The 20,366-nt window shown below is 42.7% G+C and overlaps 1 protein-coding gene across 2 annotated transcripts in view; it reads right to left on the reverse strand.

Annotated features, from left to right (window-relative positions):
- Window positions 1-9,266: 9,266 nt before the first annotated feature.
- The window catches only part of BVES (blood vessel epicardial substance), a 36,101-nt gene continuing 25,001 nt past the window's right edge, over window positions 9,267-20,366 (reverse strand). For both annotated transcript variants that reach the window (XM_001143515.8, XM_527578.8), the window contains exon 8: window positions 9,267-9,698. In XM_001143515.8, coding sequence (XP_001143515.2) covers window positions 9,574-9,698 — 125 coding nt within the window. In that variant the 3' untranslated portion in view covers window positions 9,267-9,573. The remainder of the gene's footprint in view (window positions 9,699-20,366) is intronic.

Consider the following 20,366-nt stretch of genomic DNA (forward strand, 5'->3'; position numbering starts at 1 on the left):
GGCACTGACCTTTACAAGGCTCTTTACAAGGACTGTGGCTGCCAAGATTCCAGAAGGCTTAAGGATTCGACTTGACAAAGGAAAAAGGGAAAGAGGAGGACAAACATGTACTGGGTGCAAGCTATGTGTTAGGAAAGGTTCGAGTGTACATGTGAGGACACAGTGGCTCTGCAGGCTTCACAATTTGCCTAAGATCACACTGTCAGAGCCGGCGCTCAGAACCGCTTCTGTCCCACCTCCAAGCCACGTCCAGGACAGGACTCTGCCTCCTTTTTCAGGCCTGTGCTTTTCAGCTGCTTCCATCTATGAGGCAAGTGGAGGTAAACAATGTAGATAAGAAATCAGTTTGGGACAAAATATACTAGGACCCCATTTTTTCACAGGAATTGGTAATCATTTTAAAGGCCAATGTCAGATTTTAATTTTTTTTTCTAAGAAAATGCCCCTCTATATAAATACATGTACAAAGAATAGAAAGTCTTACCTTTTTCTATTTTAGCATGAAAACTCCTTGATAACCTAAGGAAAGGAGCTGGGAACCAGATACACTGGTGGCCTCACACTCAGCCTCCAGGGGCACGGGAGAGAAAGAGGGCTGCAGACAGGCAGGCCTCAGTCTGAGGGGTCCAGGAGGAAGTCCCGGCTTTGTGACTTGCTGAATTGTCTTGGTAAACTCAATCTATTTGAGCTTCAGTTTCTTCCTCTGCAAAGTGGTGATCATAATAACTACCTTGCAGAATTGTTGTGAAAATACTAAATCATGTATTTTAAATGCAGCCTCTGGTAAATAATAGGCACTCAATACATGCTGTTCTCACTATCTCCCATTACACCTAATTGTTCTTACTAACAAAACATATCAGCACTAATAAGAAAAGTTAGAAGAGATCAGGTGAGAACAACAAAAGTAGTGGGAAGCACGTTGAAAAAAATTAGGTCTCCAGGACGACAGAAGTGATTTTTTTTTTTTTTTTGAGATAGGGTCTCACTCCGTTGCCCAGAGTGCACTGGAGTGCAGTGGCATGATCTCGACTCACTGCAAGCTCTGCCTCCCAGGCTCAAGTAATCCTCTCACCCCAACCTCCCAAGTAGCTGAGATTAGAGGCGTGCACTACCACACCTGGCTCATTTTTGTATTTTTTTTGTAGAGAGGATTTCGCCATGTTGGCCAGGCTGGTCTTGAACTCCTGGGCTCAAGGGATCTCCCTGCCTCAGTCTCCCAAAGCCACCTCCTTGAGATTACAGGCGTGAGCCACTGCACCCGGCCTACAGAAACAATTTTAAGAGAAGTAATGTCATAGCAGATGAGTGAATTGTAGTTCTGTTTTCTGCACAGTGTAGCTGGCCTGCTGGGAGGTTGAACCTGAGGTTTGTTCCCTGTCTGAGATCCTTCTGCAGTCTTGCCTCAGCCAGTCTCTACACAAATGGAATAATTATAATGTAGTCACCAACAGTTGTGAACAGCTCAGTACGCTTTCATTATTTGCAGATAAATATCAAGAATTAAATGGCTACCATCACCTCCCCGTCCAAGGTCCCTTTTATAAGAGCTGTTTTACAGTCGTGGGACCTCCATTGACTCAGATGTGAGATAATTTAGCTCAGTTCAAACCACTTTTGGTTCTGTTGGCCTGCCAATCAAGGAGTCAGAGGGTAAAATCCTGAATCAAGTTGTCCTCCTGGGAGCAGGCCCTGTGCACTGGCCCAGCAACGACAAGCACCATGGCATTTAACAGGCAGCTGGGATGAGCGAATAGATGAAGAAAATCAGAAAGACATAACTAAAAGTGGGAAAGAGGTAAATTTTCTTGTGACAGGATGAAGAAGAAGGCTGGGAGAACTTGGAAGTCAGTGGGATATATTTGTCCTTGGTGAATAGCAAGAAAATATTAACGTAGTGTTTAATATCCAGGATCCAGCTGGGCACAGTGGCTCACACTTGTAATCCTAGCACTTTGGGAGGCCAAGGCAGGCAGATCGCTTGAGTTCAGGAGTTCGAGACCAGCCTGGGAACATGGTGAGACCTCCATCTCAACAAAAAATACAAAAATTAGTGGGGCATAGTGGCACACGCCTGTAGTCCCAGCTTCTCGGGAGGCCAAGGTGGGAGGATCACTGGACCCTGGCAGGTCGAGGCTACAGTAAGCTGAGATCGCACCACTGCACTCCAGCCTGGAAAACAGAGCAAGAGCCTGTCTCAAAAACAAACAAACAAAATACAAAAAACACAAAACAAAATCCAAGACCCAGTGGTAGAGCAACCAAGAGGACGCTGCTATAGATGACATGGGAACTGTGAACATGGCCCAAAACTGGAATGAGAACAAGGCCTAAGCATAGAGTAGGAGTAGAATAAGTAGAAAATAAGTCGGTTTCTCAGAGTTGAAGACACAGCCTGAGAAGCATAGTGAGATCCCATCTCTACCAAAAAAAAAAAAAAAAAAAAAAAAAATTAGCCAGGCATGGTGGTGCACGCTTGTGGTCCCAGCTATTGGAGAAGCTGATCTGGGAGGATCACTTGAATCCAGAAGTTCAAAGCTGCAATGAGCTGTGATCGCGCCACTGCACTCCAGCCTGGGAAACAGAGCAAGAACCTGTCTCTAAAAAAAAAAAATTAACCAGGGTTGTAAGGCAGAACTAGGAAAGCGAACAGACCACATATGTTTGGGACCTGCCGACAATGTGACCTTGGGTTAGTCACTTACCGTCTCTGTACCCACCTTCTCTCCCTTCTAAAAAGGGGACACAGGGCCTGCCCTCCCACATTGACAGTACTGCTGACGGTTCAAATAGATAAGTGAAAGAGCATTGCTAGATTCAACGATGATCTGAAGAGACATTGAGACCTAAGCAAATGTCCCTGCCGTGGCTGCCATACAACCAGCCATATTGTGTGCATAAATTCTTGGCCACAGAGGGCAGCAAAGGAGGGAAGAGCAGATCCACAGAGGTGCGGGAGTTTACCCTGGGGGTACCGCTGGATGGAGAAGTGCGGGCATTTTGGGCAGAGGTGGGCTCACATGTGATGAGTTCAGGGGATGGAGAAGTCACTGTCTTGGCTGGGTGCAGGTGACTGGGTATGGGAAGGGCCTTGGTGGCCGTGCAGAGAGTGCGGCCTTTTCTCTGCAGGAAAGGAAGCTCCATCAGAAGGTTTTCAATTCTGTTGGCAAATTTTCAGATTATTCCGATAGCAGCACAAAGGTCGACTGGAAAAAGTGAGGCCAGAGGTGGAGAAACAAGGTGGGGTTCTATTGCAGGAACCAGGGGAGAGCCACAGGGGCTAGAAACAGAGGCACTGAGAGAATGATGAAATTCATCATTCCGCTTAAAAATAATAACTTATTACATGTTAACATGAAGAACGTTTTTCTATTTATAAAATTTATAAAATTACTATTTTATAAAACAAAAAAGTGTAGAGTGGCATTGTTTTACGCTTTTGCAATTCTAGAGGTGTGGCTAAATACAAGAGCTGGATTTTCACATCTGCTCTGCGTTCAGTAGATTGTAACATATATCGTTTTGGTTGAAGTATATGAAGAAAATCTAGCCTCACACAAATTTTGGAAAAGGGAGGAGTACAGAGTTAAGTACTTTAATAATCTTGAGATAATTGTGGATTTTTTTTTTTTTTTTGAGACAGAGTCTTGCTCTGTCACCCAGGCTGGAGTGCAGAGGCATGATCTCTGCTCACTGAAGCTTCCGTCTCCTGAGTTCCAGCAATTCTCCTGAGTAGCTGGGATTACAGGCGCGTGCCACCACACCTGGCTAATTTTTGTACTTTTAGTAGAGGTGGGGTTTTGTCATGTTGCCCAGCCTGGTCTTGAATTCCTGGCCTTAAGTGATCCACCCACCTTAGGCTCCCCAAAGTGTTGGGATTACAGGCGTGAGCCACCATGCCCAGCCAACTGTGGCTATTCTTGATACTACAAAAAACTCTATAATAGTTTCGTTTTTCTTTTTTTTAAGGTTAGTCAAGTGAAGCAGTGGGAGTGGAAAAGGAACAATCTTTCTTAAAGGTTGTTTGCAGTGTGGAGTCCGAAACCCTGTTAATGGCAGTTTTGTGCTGCTGCACTGGTCTAGCTTGCACTTGGAATAGATCTTATATCCATGTGTGTGACTTTACAACATCATGTGTTGACCATTTAAAAAATACTGGCTCACTTATGCGGATCTTTCAAATGTTAACACATTTCAAAAGAAAAGATCAAAAATTCACTCATTTATTATTATTCATTCATTCATGGGGGGGGCGAGGGATGAGGAAAAGAAAAAACCTTAACTAGAAAAATCTTTATGTATTAGGAAGCTGGTAAACTCACAGTGACGTCTTCAACTTGGAAATCTGTATCTTCAGCCCAGATCCCTTCACTGAGTTCCAGGCTGACTTATCCAATTGCTTGCTTGACATCTTTTCATTATTCTCAAGGCCCCTGGAACTTAGCATGAAGAAAACATACTCAGGCTTTGCATTCAAACCTGGCGCTCTGTGATGTTCCTGGCCAGAGAATCACCAGCAGTAACATAAGCCAGAAATCTCCGACATGCTCCTCTCACTCACCACCACTTCTGCTCCCACAAATAGCCAAGTCCTGTCAGCTTTATCTTCTGGTGGGCTGTAGCCATGTCTGTCCACAGAAAACCCCCAAGTGGACATCAGTGGAAACTCCCAGCTCTTACAGCACAGCCTTAGGTAAGGGGAAGCTGACCAAAAGCTGGCTCAGCACGAAGTTCAGGGCTGGAAACCCAGACATCAGGCCTAGATGCCATGGCCTGTTGAGTGACAGAATTAATTCCTCTCATGGTATAAGATGCTCCTTCCATTTGGGCCTATCATTGAGGCTGACTAGGGTGGGTGTGTTAGATGCCAAGGACTTGCCACTCAAGGCCAAAAGATGGGCTAAGTTTCCATTCCAATACCTAGGACAGCTGATGGGAGAAAACGTGGGTTTCTCAAAGAATAGAAAGACTGTCCCCCTCATCCACCACAGAACAGATCCAGGGAGGTTTTCTGACTCCTTCATGTGACTCCTCATATTGTTGAATCTTAGGAAACTAGAAGGGAGTGAATGTTCAGATGCAATAGAAAAAAAGCTGAAGCCCACCAAGTCCCATCAATAAAACTCTGAAGGCTTCTCCACTGCTGCATCTAGTCAACACTGTCTACACTGCCTTCTGGCCATTTTTTTTTTCACAGTCAAAGCAGCCAAGATGGCAGGACCTTTGAAGTCAGGTATGACCGACCCACAAGCACCGCCCCTGCTGGTCTGCTCAGAATACAATGGCCTGCACCAGGCCCATCCCCACAACCTTGGCCTTTGGGCATGACATTCGAACAAGCTAGATATATGTAAGAGGAATGAAATAAAAAATACACACATTTTCTAAGTAAGAAATTTATTTGATCAAATGGCAATATATGAAGATATTTTAAACTATAAGGCTCTATCCAGACAAAAAGCATCTTTTTATAAAGTAAGTGTTATCAATTTAAATGGCATCTAAAATCAAAGAATGAGTTTCCTATAAAGGTCTGTATAAAGCTTTCATAAAATCCTCATGTATTTTAAAACTAGGTTGCAAGTATAACAGAAAAACCTATAAATAGTACTTAAAAGCAGGTTTCTTAAAATTTATGACACCTACAGTGTGTCACTATAGACAGAGTATTCAGGGGGCTCTGTGACAATCGAACATGGCTGCCATGAGTAAGGGAGCGTGTCCCCTGATGAGCAGAACCGAAGCAGTGATTATGCCTCAGCCTCGAGCTCCCTGCACAGCATCCTACCATTCCAAATTCTTGGGACTTTGAATTGAGTTGAGAATTACTACAAGAGGAGGTTAGGAAACCAGGATTGGAAAGAGGGAAGGGAGAGGAAACCAAGGCATGCCAGGATCAAAGATATCTATAAAGCAGCTTTATAAATGACCAAGAAAATGGGTTTCTAAAAAACGCAAAATGGTGAGGCCTTGGGGCTGCAACGTGGCATCTGTGAAGAGGACGACGCCACGCCCTGCTGGGAAGGGCTGACCTGCATGCCAGGTGCTTGGCTTGGAGCCACCACACGCAACAGCATGAAACTTTCTCTGGAGTGCCAAGTCATTACCTGGAAACACTGGGGACAGGTCAGTGTGTAGCTTATACCAGCTTTCCCCAAAGATTTTTCCAGCAACCAAGTGACTCTGTCTTTGGGGCCGTGATGGGAGCTGACACGGAGGAATCTGCAGCTCCAGGTTCTAAGATCAGGAGAGCTTCAGACAAGTGGGAAAACCAGATATAAAGAGGGTGACATACACACACTGTTAGCAGCAAAACGCAAAGGTGTCCAATGATTAAAATGAAATTGAGTGATAGGGAGAAATGGAGAAGATTCCAGAGAGTCAGGGATAGTAACTGAAAATAATTATATAGCACCCATTATTACTAATTTAAGATATATAAGCATCACTGCGGATTTATATGGTGTCTATGCTATTAGTTTAGTAAATATAAATATTTATGAGGGCTTTCAAAATATTTTAAATGACATATACATTCTAATATAAATATTATACTCCAGATTCATACAACTGAGTTGATGTTACATTTAAAGTAGTAGATTTGGGGTTGTATATGGAGTAACTTTTGCAGACCATTTTCTGAACTTTGATCATTCAGCTAAGTAAAGGCCAAAAAACACAGGAAGCATCTTATTGGGAACTTTGGCAGCAAACATGTTTTTATCTATGTATTTATGCATTATACAAAGATACACTTATCCATTTGTATAAATGAATTTAAAGTACTCCATAGGAGATCTTACACTTAAAACACTTTTCTGTCTTCTTATCTGCTTCTTTGAGATCAAGTCTATATGGGAGGCTTCTTCCTTAGAGGTGTGTATTTAAAAATAGTTTCACGTTTCCCATTCAGGCTAAGTGGCTCTTTTAAGATTCCTAATCTTGAGGTTACAATCTTCACACTGAGACACTGATACACACACATACTTTAATAAAAACAGCAAATGGTCTTATATCACCTACTTTTAGCAGTGTGCTTTTAAAACAGGTTTGTTCCCAGCATTACAGAAAATAATCTCCAAACACATGCATTACTTTCTACTCAGGGAAGGATGTTACATCTAATGACTGTATAGAGTGATTTTGTAAATTAGTCTTATGCGCCTGTAAACTAAATGGGCTGCCCAACTTAACCCCAATGATTAAAGGAAAGTAGTCTCGGCACTATGACATCACAGTCACACCTGTGCTCTCAGGTACAGGGCGAAAGTGAGAGCGAGAGTGCACGAGAGAGTTCAACCTGAGAGAGCTTTATAATTTCAAAGCCTAGGCTGTCATTCACCTTTGCTTCATTTCTCCAAAACAAGCTCCTAAGTTAGCTACCTGAAGAGACTGCTGCAGCAGTACAGTGAAAGCAGCCTTTTTTTGAAATAGGGTCTCACTCTGTTGCCCAGGCTGGAGTGCAGTGGTGTGATCTGGGCTCACTGCAACCTCAACCTCCCAGGTTCAAGCGAACCTCCCACCTCAGCCTTCTGAGTAGCTGGGACTACAGGTATGCACCACCACGCCCAGCTAATTTTTTCTGTAGAGATGGGGTTTAGCCATGTTGCCCAGGCTGGTCTTGAACTCCTGGGCTTAAGCAATCCACCCACCTTGGCCCCCCAAAGTGCTGTGATTACAGGTGTGAGCCACTGTGTCCAGTCGACAGTAGCCTTTTTACTGTGATGTCAATAAACCAACATCTGAAGATGTCAGGAACTGGATTCAGAGTCTGCGTAAATTTTCTCAATGAGTGACCGAGCATGTAAATTTAACTCAAATGAAATTACTAAAATAATTGCTTTAAAAACATATTTAGGAAAATGAGGTGACCCTAGATGAGCTTATTTATATGTCTCCTCTAACAGAAATCACCTCATGGTAAGAGTTGCTTCTTTTGGCTCAGTTCACCTGAGAACTTCATTTGGAACTTTCCTTAGCCATTTAACGTAACAGGAGACTGACTCAAAGTTGGTTCTAGTGGATGAAGCAAAATAGACATGACCAGCATGGCCAATCAATGAGCTTCATTCAACGGAGCATCCTGGCCAAGTGCCACAGCCACGCTGACCAGTTACGCATTTCCCACCAGCCAAATGCCACTGTTCACTAAACCATGATTTCAGTAGAAAAGAGAGCTCTGGAATCACGGCCCTCACTGCAGTACCTGGGTGGGGTGTCCATGGCCTGGCCTGTAGTAAACCCTCTGCCTTCCACTGTGTTCACGTTCGCAGCTCTGGCACTGGGGCATCTGGCACTTTTTAAAAAGAGACGTCTCTGCCTCTAGATGAACAATCTGGAACTTCAGAATACAGATCAAAGAATGAAGCAGATCTTTCAGTGGCCTCATCCTGTGGCACCTGCCCAGCCATTTAACTCCCCTGTCCTCCCACCCTACATAAAGTGTTTCCCACACCAGAGTGTGCACGACATGGTGCCTCCAAATCCCAAGGAAGTTGAGTTTAGCTGGAGGTTAACCCCGTGCTCAGAAACCCATCTGTTATCTTTCCAGCTTCAGGTTTCAGAGCAGTTTATAAATGGCATAATACAAGGGTAATGTGAATAAAATCTGAGAGTTTTGTTCATTATCAAGTTATCCACACAGTGCCTAATTAAGTAAGGTGATCTAGTGGAGTAATACTTCTGGCCTGGGAGAAAAATAAAACCAGTCAAATCACACCTTTCTCTAAAATGTCCCGTTAAAAAAATATGGAATAGGCCGGGCGCGGTGGCTCACGCCTGTAATCCCAACACTTTGGGAGGCCAAGGCGGGCAGATCACAAGGTCAGGAGATCAAGACCATCCTGCCTAACACGGTGAAACCCCGTCTCTACTAAAAATACAAAAAATTAGCTGGGCGCAGTGGCAGGTGCCTGTAGTCCCACCTACTCGGCAGGCTGAGGCAGGAGAGTGGCATGAATCCAGGAGGTGGAGTTTGCAGTGAGCCGAGATTGCGCCACTACACTCCAGCCTGGGTGACAGAGTGAAACTCCATCTCAAAAAAAAAAAAAAATTATATGTGTGTGTATATATATATATATATATATATATATATATATATATGGAATAAAGTTTGAGATTCCCTGCTTTTTCGTGTTACCTTAGCCTCAATTTTAAACTTACATTGTTTGTTAAAATTATCAAATGGACAACCTCATTGCCATGGAACAAAAAAGACTGTGAGGAAAAAGAATCATAACTTGGAAAAAAATAAGTGAAAAGGCATTGAGAGATTGCTAAGATTTGTTAAGTTAAAACAATAATATATCTAGAAAAGACTGTGAAAATATATATCTCAAAAGAGAACAAGGCATAGTCAGAAGGCTCAGTAAAACAATTACTTTAAAAGCTGACTAATAAAAAGGGTAAGTGAAAGAACTCTTCCATCCTTGACCCTTCCTCACTTCCTCCCTCCGACTCTACCAGTCTGGATGCACTAAAGCAGAATAACCTAAAAGCCATGAAAAAGTGCTGGTATTTTTCAGGATCTCTTCAAGACACCTTCCGTCTTGGTAACCTGAATTCTCTCTCTGATCAAGGCAGCTGATGGACTTTCAATGTATTTGGAGATGCCGGTTCAAAGACGTCATCATCATCTTCTGCTCCTTCTTCTATCGGTTTCATCTTGGCAGAGGCTCGCTGGTGTGGGGATGACACATCTGTGGAAAGATACAGGAGGGAAAACCACTGAATGCACAATCTGCCCAGACCCTGGTGTGATATATCAATTATAAATTCCAACTGGAAAATAAAACTGTAGGAATCTATCACTAGCACCAAGAACACAATTTCCATAAACCATTCTATTTCAATCCAGCATCTCAATAAAACAACCAAGTCAAGAAGAGACTCTCAGTCAGGAGCACAGATGAGGGACAGATTCCACCGCATGTGCTTGGATGATCTGAGCTTCTCAAATATATTCAGTTCCCAGGGGTTTGCCCCACAGTCTGCTTAGGACTCAGAACGCATGTTCCTACATTAATATCATACTTGGGGGCTTGAGTCTCATATTAGCCCTTGAAAGTTGGTTTAACTCCTAATTTCCCCAAAGAATACTTCTATTCCAAAATTATGGAACCTAATCACCATCTGTAATACCACCTAAAACATTTCTTGCCTCCACCATGGAGTCCAGCCACCCACTGGGCTTATACGCAAAGGAGACAGGGGAAGAGGAAGAAAGGCCAGGCATTCAGGAGGGAAGAGCCAAGTAGAGGAAATGCAATCCCAGGCAGCAGCAGGAGAAAAGGCAACCCCAGGGCCTTTTAGGATGCCATTTAATCAAAGGAACCAGGCAGCAATTCATTCATTCAGTCATTCACTGGTTCATGCATTCACCAAATGGTTATCAAGCATCTACCATATAATGGATACCATGTTTGATGTAGAAGAAAATACTATCTAAAAGTAAGAGTAGAAGTCATTATCAAAAGGCCTCTCAAGGTGCCTAATGAGCAGCTAACGTGACTGCATAAACTCCCCTCCTTATAGTCACCACCATCACTGTCAGGATCCATGTTCTCCGGGTTTCCACCTGCTCTGCCCACACCCATATCTTCACTACCCAATCACAGGGTGGAGTGGCATTCAGGCAGCCCACAAACGCTGAACTCAGCTGGGGAGAAGGTTGATGGTGGAGGGATACCGGGTGAAACCTGGCTCTTTAAATACATGCTCACAGCAAAAGCGAGTGGAGGATCTATTAAGACATGAAGCAGATCTGCTACAAGATGACCACAGAAGTTTGTCAAGATCAGCTGTCATTCACTGGCAGGAGTCAGGAGCAGACAGCTGGGTTGGCCAGCACAGGGAGAATGCCACAACCAGCAAGGAGGGCCAAGGGCCATGAGCATGTCACACGGCTGCTCCTGGAGGGAGGCTGAGACAGCGGCAAAGGCTTTGCCCTGGCACTCAGCCATGAACGAGTGGTCATTCCTGGCCCCTGGTATGGCACAGAGGGAGGGAGCATGCAGAGTGGTCAAGACCAAAGGCTCAGCAAACAGTTCCAGAGTTCAAATCCCTACTCTGCAACCTGCACTCAATTACCATACCTTTCTAGGCCTCTGTTTCCATATCTATAAAAAGGGGATATTCTTAGGATCTGCTCCATGGGATTGTTAGGAGGATTAAACAGAATAATGCATAGGATGTACTTAGCAGGGTGTTGGGCCTATAGAACATGTGACTAAATGTCATTTCTTATTAACTGTACAGTCACTGCCGTACATCTGGGGAAATGCTACCACCAGTCACATCTTCTAACATAAAAAAATACGCAGGGCTAGACTGTGGTACAGCTAATGTATACTCGCTGTATATATATGGAAATTGTTCACTTACAGACATTTACAGCAAAAATACTGAGTCTCTTGAATGACAACTATTGACATAAACTGTAGAAAAGAAGCATCTAATAAAATGGTCCAAGAATCCAATTCTGCACAGGGCACAGCATGGGAAGTTCTCAGGCGAGTTCTTCCCCTTTCCCATGCAGGTGACATCAAACACACGAAACACAACCTCTACTTCAATGTCTATTCAAATGGCAATGAATTCTATCTGTGCGACCTTGGACAAGTTACTTCTTTGTGCCTTAATTTCCTTACCTGTAAAATAGGAATAATAAGAACAGCACCTATTTCATATGGTTGTTATAAGGATAAAACAACTTGATATTTGTAAAGTTCTTAGATCAGTGCCTGGGATATAATAACCACTTTGTAAATATTTGTAAGAATATAAAAATCAATTACTACGGTCTTTGGAAGGCTATGGACTTAATAATGAGAAAATTTGTTAAAATTCATCATTGCTCATAAGAATGGCCAATAAAGGAAATGGGCCTTGTGCTCAAATGTGGGTTTGTGTTTCTCAATCTTAGCTCTCTTGAGTGTAGCAAAATTGTCTTTAAAAACAACAAAAAAAAATAGCCCTGGTTTCCATCATATTTTTAGCCTTAAGTTATCATTGGGTCTCATAAATATTAACTTAGGCTGAGTATCTACAATGAGATAAAACTCTCAGAACAAACAATAAGATGGCATGTCTAAGAGCATTAAATCAAGTCAATAATATATAGTATATAGACATAATTGTGTAACACGCTTAACAGAAACATACCCAGTTTATTCTGTCTGAGGAAGTAGGACTAACTGGTTTCTAGTTTTTAAGCTCATCTATCATACCAGGAAGGACATCCTACAGTTATACTGAGGCAGGTATCTATACTCTGGAGCCACAATGCTTTCTGACCCTCCCAACTCTCTCACCTATCCTTTGCATTTTTTTTCACTGAGAGAAAATGAAGGGAGGACTCAACACAAATGGAAATAGTTAAGTGAGAACTTCCCAAGAGCTTTCAGCTTTTCTGTGAAAGAATTTATTCTGCTCCCACCATATTTGCTGGGGCAGAAGAAGAGCTGTGGAACTTACTATATAACATTAAAAGGATAATGAGAGTGCTTCACAATCCTTAGGGTGACATCCAGGGTTCTCCAAGTTGGGTCTCCCTCCCTCTTCCAGTCCAAGCTCTTGCAAACTCACTGCTCTTCAAATCCAGCCCAACCTCCTCTTTTCCTCTTGCCTTTTTTCCCTCTACTTGGAATGGTTCCTCCACTCCCATCTCTAACCACCAAATTCCCATCGTTTCCTCAAGCAGGATTCAAACTCCACCTCCTTCATGTGTAACCCTCCGTGACTCCTGTGGGAAGATTCTACCCTCTTCATCTCAATAACTTCAGTCCTTACATGTTCTGTGTAACATTGTGGTTATAGCATTTGCATCTCTTCCTTATTAGAAAACAGGCATCTTGAGTGCTGTAACCAAGGCTTCTTTTCTCCTGCAGCCTCACAGAATTACCCCACACATAGTCAGGACCTTGATAATGTCCTTAAGTACACAGTGATGAAAAAATCCCTCCTCTGAAAGGCCACATAGGGAACCTCAGAAAGGATCCTGAGGATGAGGGAAAAAGACATGGACATCACCTTTAATTTCTGGCGGGTCTCCCAGTGGGGCACCACCAGCACTCCTCAAGCACAGGCAGGCCTCAGGGTCCAGTAAACCTCATTAGGAAAAGGGATTGTCATCACTCTACTTTGTAGCATGTTCCCTGAAGGAAATCACTTTTGTAGAATTGATTCGACACTGCTTAGAGCATGGACAAGAACACCGTTCTCTCAAAGGAATATCAATAGGCTTAATAGCACCATCACCTGCTACAATGTCTTCATCCAATCAGTAAAAGGAATCAGGGAGTGACCACAAGGTGCTAGGACAATGGGTTAAATGTTGGGGAAACAAAAAGGAATCACACCCGGTCTTTCATGCTGTCTTATTTTATTTCTCAGAAACTCAAAGCACTTTTCAGAGCAATTCACCCTCACCACATCTGTACTATTATTTCTACTGTATATTCAGAAGCTAAAGCAAAGACATCCGTGAAAGAAAACAGAGAGGGGTGGCTGCCATGAATGAGCTTATTTCTTACCAGGGCGTGAACCACTTAGAACACATCCTAGGAGGATAAACCAGGGAGTCCTAAGGGCCTGGAAAGATGGAATTTTTCTGCAAAAGTTCTTGATTCACTTTCATTTCAAGCTTTGTGGCTGAGAATCTGCAATCCCCTCCCAACTCCCTGTCCTTATAACAACATTGCCTTGTTGCTCTTTTTCCACCTTGGTAGACACACTGGCAGACAGGAGCACAGCCCAACCTGTCACTTCCAGGGACTACCTGGTGCCAGCTGGCTGCCAACCCCTCGCTTGGAATTAGAATCACGGAGAGTGTCCACTCTTTGTACCAACCCCAGTTACCCTGGCCTTCTGTACCATTGAGGGCCAAGTATAACATTCACATCCAGGAAGACAAAAGGATCACCTGCCCTGCCTCGGAATCTGCAACTGTCATGGCCACCAGAAAGGCCAGCTTTGAGGAGTGAGGGGCTCACCTGGCCCCTAGACATGGGGCTCTCTGGCCTCATCAGGAGACTTACTGGTTCAATGGAAAGATTCAGAGTCCATCCCTATATAGCTGGAAATTATTTCTTTGAACCCCTAATACATCCAAAACCAATTTGTGGTAAGAACAAAAAAAAGAGGGAATATTGTATTTCAAGGGAATGCTCTTACATTTCACAAGTTGAACATTAATAAATAACTTCTACAGGTTTGCCTGGTTTTTCATTAATTTTACGTACTGATAGATATCAGAAATTTGCCCAGAGGCCCAACTATCTTCCAGAGATGTGAGAACATGAGAGGAGAGAGGAAGAAATAGAGCTTATCTTTAGTTAAGTGATTTTTCAAATCACTTTTGTTCTTCAAGGAGGTTACTGTAAGGTTCATGATCTCTGTAGAATGCTTTACTTTTCATTTATTGCCAATTGTAGAGGGGCAAATAATTTCATATCCATAAATTTCCCAGAAAATTGATTCTTAGTTTTCTATTAAAACTATTTTTACAGTTGGGAGGCAGAGTGGTTAACTCCATCCTGTTGTATTTATTGTGATCAGGAAAAGACTTCTGTAGTAATTTTTTTTCTGTTAGCTATAATCACCTTCCACCTACCAGTTAATACATTTTATTATAAAAGCATATAAACAGTATCATACTGAACTGCAACCCAGACTTAACAGGTGTGAAACTGTTAAACAGTTACGTCAAGAGTTACTGTTGCTGGAGGGATGTTTCATATTACACCAAGTGGCAAAAAAGTCCTCTGCGCAAAGGACTTCCATAAGGACCAAGGCATCAAGAAGGTGCAGCCAGTGGAGCAGAATTGTGCTCTGGGCTGTCTGCCACACTCGCAGTATGTTCAGGTGGGAAAGAGAACTGTAGCACCAGGCTGCCGTGCTGAGGGTGAGAAAGAAAAACTCCAAGTCAAGGGCCCTGAGCACATGCGGAAGACTGGGACAGCAGCGAGAGTCCTGAGCGAAACAGTGGACACCTCTGCTCCTGCCAGATGGCAGGGGGTGACCACACCGTGGGCTCCCACAAGGGGATTCAGATACGGCCAGCAGAGTCTCTCCTGGGCAGAACTGTTCAGATGGCAGCTAGGGCTGGGTGCTGGTTAGGGAGGAGGGGAGCCCATCGTTAAGACCCACTGCACGTCCCTGAGGGTCACTGGCTGCAAGGGCAAACAAAACATTGACCTCCATGGAGGGCGGGCTTGGGCTGCCCTGCAGATCCTTCTCTGTCTTCCAGAGTCTTGAGTTAAAGAACCACAGAAGGCCTTAAAAAAACTTTTTTTTAGTATAAAATATTTGTGGGTACATAGTGGATGTATATATTTATGAGTTACATGAGATATTTTGATACAGGAATGCAATGTGAAATGATTATATCAGGGTAAATAGGCTATCCATCACCTCAAGCATTTATCCTTTGTGTTACAAACAATCCAACTTACTCTTTTAGTTATTTTAAAAATGTATATTATTTTTTACTATAGTCATCCTGTTGTGCTAGCACATACTAGGTCTTATTCATTCTTTCTACCTTTTTTTTGTATCCATTAACCATCTCCACTTCCCCTCTACCTCCCCCCACCCCCATTACCCTTTCCAGCCTCTGATAACCATCCTTCCACTCTCTCTGTCCTTGAGTTCAGTTCTTTTAGTTTTTAGCTTCTACAAATATGTGAGAACATGTGAAGTTTGTCTTTCTGTGCCTGGTTTATTTCACTTAACATAATGAGAGGAGGCCTTTTCATACATGAACCAGGGAGCTCTTACATGACAATCAGTCAAATCTCTGGCATACAGGGTAAGAAAAAATGAGGTAAGATTCTGTCCCTATTAAGCTTATTTCTATTTCAGTGTGCTTCTAATTACAGGAGGGCCTGAAGGCCTCTCCTAGGAAGTAAAAATAAACAGACATATTTGTTGTTCTTAAATCCAGAGTGAAGGTCATGCCTGTTCCAGAGGATGAAGAAACTACCTCAAATCTGAGCTTCAAATAAGTAGAGTACCACGATGTGAAATCTGTCAGGTGACTTTTATCCTTGCTTAAGAAATACACTTTTTAAAAAGGAGCAACATTTCTGTAAGCTAATATAAGGTGCTAAGATTTTCTTTTCTCCCCTGTTAACTTTAATGACGTTTTCTCCATTTCTTTCAAAATGTTATTATTTTTATTATGTTTAACCATCTGGCCAACTGCTTTAGCAAGTAATTAAAAACCTACAGGAGTTTAGAATTTTAATTAGATTGTACAATTTTTGAAGAATGGGAATGGGGAAGGATTTAATGGCTTTTTTTTTTTTTTCCTGGAAAGAATTCTTTTCCTGTCTTTGCTTATTATATCCTAAGATTTTTTTTAATTGAGGAAACTGAGTTTGAATTGAAGCTTTCTGAACAATAATACTAAAGAGTAGCTTTGGCCTGTGCACCAAATGTTTCCTTTAATACACTCAGCACCAGCACTGAGGAACTCAGGCAAAGCGTACAAAATTAGGGCAAATGCAGAGGTCGAAGTAGCTTAGTGGTTCCTGTGATGAGGTCTACTCTGCCCCAAGAGCACGTTCTCAGAGCAGTCCCTAACTACTCGGATGGACCATCAGGGCCGTGAGCTGTACAGCGCGCAAGGTGTTGTGTGAGCAGCCAAGGAGGAGCAAAAGTCCCGCAGCCTCTTCGTGCTCACAAAGAAGAAGATACAGGGTAGAGGAGAAGGTGAATGAACCCAGGAGAAGAGTGAGGGCAGGACTCAGGCTGGCAGCCATGCAACAGCTCAGAGAACAATCCATCCAGGATGAGGCTGGAGGACGGCAGGCTCTGTAAGGAAAGTCTCTGGGAAAAATGGGACACAGAACTGGGAGAAAGGATATAAGGACAGAAAAGACAATGATAAGGAAAAAGGAAGGCAACTAGAAATGCCCGTAGAAACAATAAGCAGTATGAAAAGGCAGGGTTCAAATAGAGGATAACCACTCAGAGACTTGAAGAAAAAATGAAATGGGTTTCACCTAAAAGACAGAATGAGGAAGAAGCCTGAAGATCCCAGGGATATGGTGAATAAGATGTGTCCCACAACAGCAAGGCAATGAAACAACTTCAGGGGAAAAAAGAGAGTCAAGGCATAAAGTAAACCGTGGCATGATTTTCATGTTGTATGTGAAAGAAGAATCCACTTGAACTTGATTTTTAGAACAGTCTCCTTTGAACAGAACAAGAGTCATGACATTGGAAACAGAAATAAATGTAAGCACTGCCCACTACTTGGTTCTACGTAAAGCACAATAATCTCAACATTGTTTATTTGTCTTAGACTTTGTGAAACAATTCATAGACAAAAGCTAACTGCAGTTATAAAAGAGAACATATAACTTGACCGTTTCAAAGTAAAAGAAGAGACCCACAACAGTTTGAAGGTAGAAGGGGGAAGAATAAGAAAGTAGGGATGCTAATGTCCTCACCTTTTAAAAAATTTATTTTTTTTGAGCGGGGTCTCACTCTGTGCCCAGGTTGGAATGCAGTGTCGTGATCTTGACTCACTGCAACCTCAACCTCCTCGGGCTCAGGTGTCCTCAGCCTCCTGAGTAACTGGGATTACAGGCACAGGCAGGCCATCATGCCCTGCTATTTTTTGTATTTTTTGTAGAGACAGAGTTTTGCCATGTTGGCCGGGCTGGTCTTGAACTCTTGGGCTTAAGTGATTTGCCCGCCTTGGCCTCCCAAAGTGCGGGGACTATAGGAGTGAGCCACTGGGCCCAGCCCTTAATGTCCTCACCTTTAAAATCAGTGCAGCGAGAAAAAGAAATGGAGATTTAGGTGTATTGTTTAATGTTACAAAGTTAAACAACAAAAGAACAAAAACTAGTGACTTCATCATATTGAGCAGAAAGTGGAGGGGAAATTAGAAGTGAGCTATCTACGTAGGTCAGTAGATAAAGGTTACTAAGTCCCCCTAGAGTTGGTGAGAAGGTAGTCACTTGCCTATAATCCCAGTACTTTGGGAGGCCAAGACGGACAGATCACTTGAGCCCAGGAATTTGAGACCAGCCTGGACAACATAGCAAGACGTGGTCTCTACAAAAAATACAAAAATTAGCCAGACATGGTGGCACACACCTATAGTCCTAGCTACTCAGAAGGCTGAAGCGGGAGGACATATTGAGCCTGGGAGGTGGAAGATGCGGCGAGCTGTGATCATGCCACTGCACTCTAGCCTGGATGACAGAGTGAGACCCTTTCTCAAAAAAAAAAAAAAAAAGATTAAGTGTATAAAGCAATAAATAACGGCACATCATTTGGCACTGTGGTTAACAACTGTTTCAAAGTGATTGTTCCTTGGGAGCAGGACTAAAATTAGCTTGGAGGGGGGTCAGTTCTTTTTTTTTCACTGTAAGGTTTTTTAACCATGTGATATCTATGTATATTAACTTGATAATTTAAACAATTTTGACTAACAGACTAAAAATGTACAACTGTATAAAATACCTTCAGGTAAGATTTTACAGGTAAGAAAATGCTGTGTGAGGACAGAGGCCCCCTCCTGGGGCGAGGAGCAGGGCACTGGCATGAGAGAGCATAGCCTCTACTGGCTGGGGGAGACATGATCATATTCCTAAGCCTAAAAATGGAAAATGAAACACCCACCTCATAGGGTGGTTGCGAGGATTAAATGAGAACCTGGCTGAAAGTGGTCAGGATGTGTCAGCTGCTACAGCAGTAGCTGAATATCCCCAAACAAGTTTATGCTCACATTGATCTCCCTAAACTACACTTTACTCATCTATAAAATGAGGGTATTGCTTTTCTCTAGCCATCTTGGTAGGTCTGAGAATTGTTCAGACTCATCTCCCAGAAACCTGCTGCCTAATCACACATCTTTCTACCTCTCTGTACAATTCATGTAAAGCTTATTGTTTGTAAGTCTATGGTTGCTCACAACGGGAATGAAACACAAATTGAGCTGAACAGATTATTTCATGAAACCAGCCTCGAAACTAAGAATGCTGTAATGGCTTTTTGCGTCTTTCCAGGTAAATAAATATAGAAGAGAACCAAGAGAAACTCATTAGTTTCTCTCAGACATATTGGTAGTCTTTTCAGACTGCAAGCTAACTAAATATTTGAAAAACTAGGTCATATGACATTAGTAGGCTGTCCACAGCAGCATTTTTTTTTTTCTTTGAGACAGGGTCTCACGCTTTCACCCAGGCTGGAGTGCAGTGGCAAGACCATGGCTCACTGCAGCCTAGATCTCCCAGGCTAAAGTGGTCCTCTTAGCTCAGCCTCCCAAGTAGCTGGGACCACAGGCGCATGCCACCACCTCCAGATAATTAAAAAAAATTTTTTGTAGAGAGGGGGTCTCGCTATGTTGCCCAGGCTCGTCTTGAACTCCTGGGGTCAAGAGATCCTCCTGCCTTGGCCTCCCAAAGTGCTGGGATTATAGGTGTAAGCCAGTGTACCTGGCCAATGTAGTACTGTCTTGACACTAATAACAAACAAAATACTTACAAAGATCTTAATAAGAAACATCTCTCTAAAGATCTCACAGCATTTTTAAAAACAACATAATTATTATTTCATGAAAAAAGACACGGTTTAAACTAACAAGCTTTTTCAAAGATGAGTTCCAACTGATTGCATTGCCTATATTGTCTTGTGATTTAAAAAAAAAAATCCAAATGATAGGTTATTTAACCCCAATTAACTAAAATACAGTTCTGTAACATTCAAGGAAACATACGTCTTCCTGTTACCATAGCAATGCCTGAGCTGGGCAGCACCTACTAGTGATGGAATTGCCAATACAATCCATCTGTGTGAATGCATATGTTTTATACATGAAGGGAGCTAAGAAGGAGAGAAGATGACACAAAGATGACAACAAGGTGCCCTGACGAGCAACACCTTGGTCCAGGAGCCAACAGAAGAAAGCTTTCCTACATACACTGGCACTAAAGTGTTCTCACACCTCTCATACATCTTGTCCCTTCTTCTCTTCCTATCTCACTATATTCCATGTTTGCAAACATGAAACCCAGTAAATGAAGCAATGGGAAAGTGAAAGAGTTAAATGAACTGAATTATGAACTACTGAATAAACAGAGAGAATGACTTTTTCTCAGGCTATCTCATGACTTCACTTTCTTCCCACAATTTGGAGTGGGAATACAGACTCTGTGTGGAAAGGAGTAGAGACCTTGCTGTGGATTTAGCATTGTGTGGCGTGTATAAAAGCAGAGTACAACATGAGAAATGGGAGCAGCAGCAATTCCATTAAAACAGGTCACTTAGTTTCCCTCCACCTTTTTCTGTCTGTATTTCTGTTTCACTGAACATTTGCTGTGTAAAGTTATGAAGTATATTTGTCGCAT

This window comes from Pan troglodytes, chromosome 5 (genome assembly GCF_028858775.2).
Source record: "Pan troglodytes isolate AG18354 chromosome 5, NHGRI_mPanTro3-v2.0_pri, whole genome shotgun sequence".
In the NCBI taxonomy this organism is placed as follows: Eukaryota; Metazoa; Chordata; class Mammalia; order Primates; family Hominidae; genus Pan; species Pan troglodytes.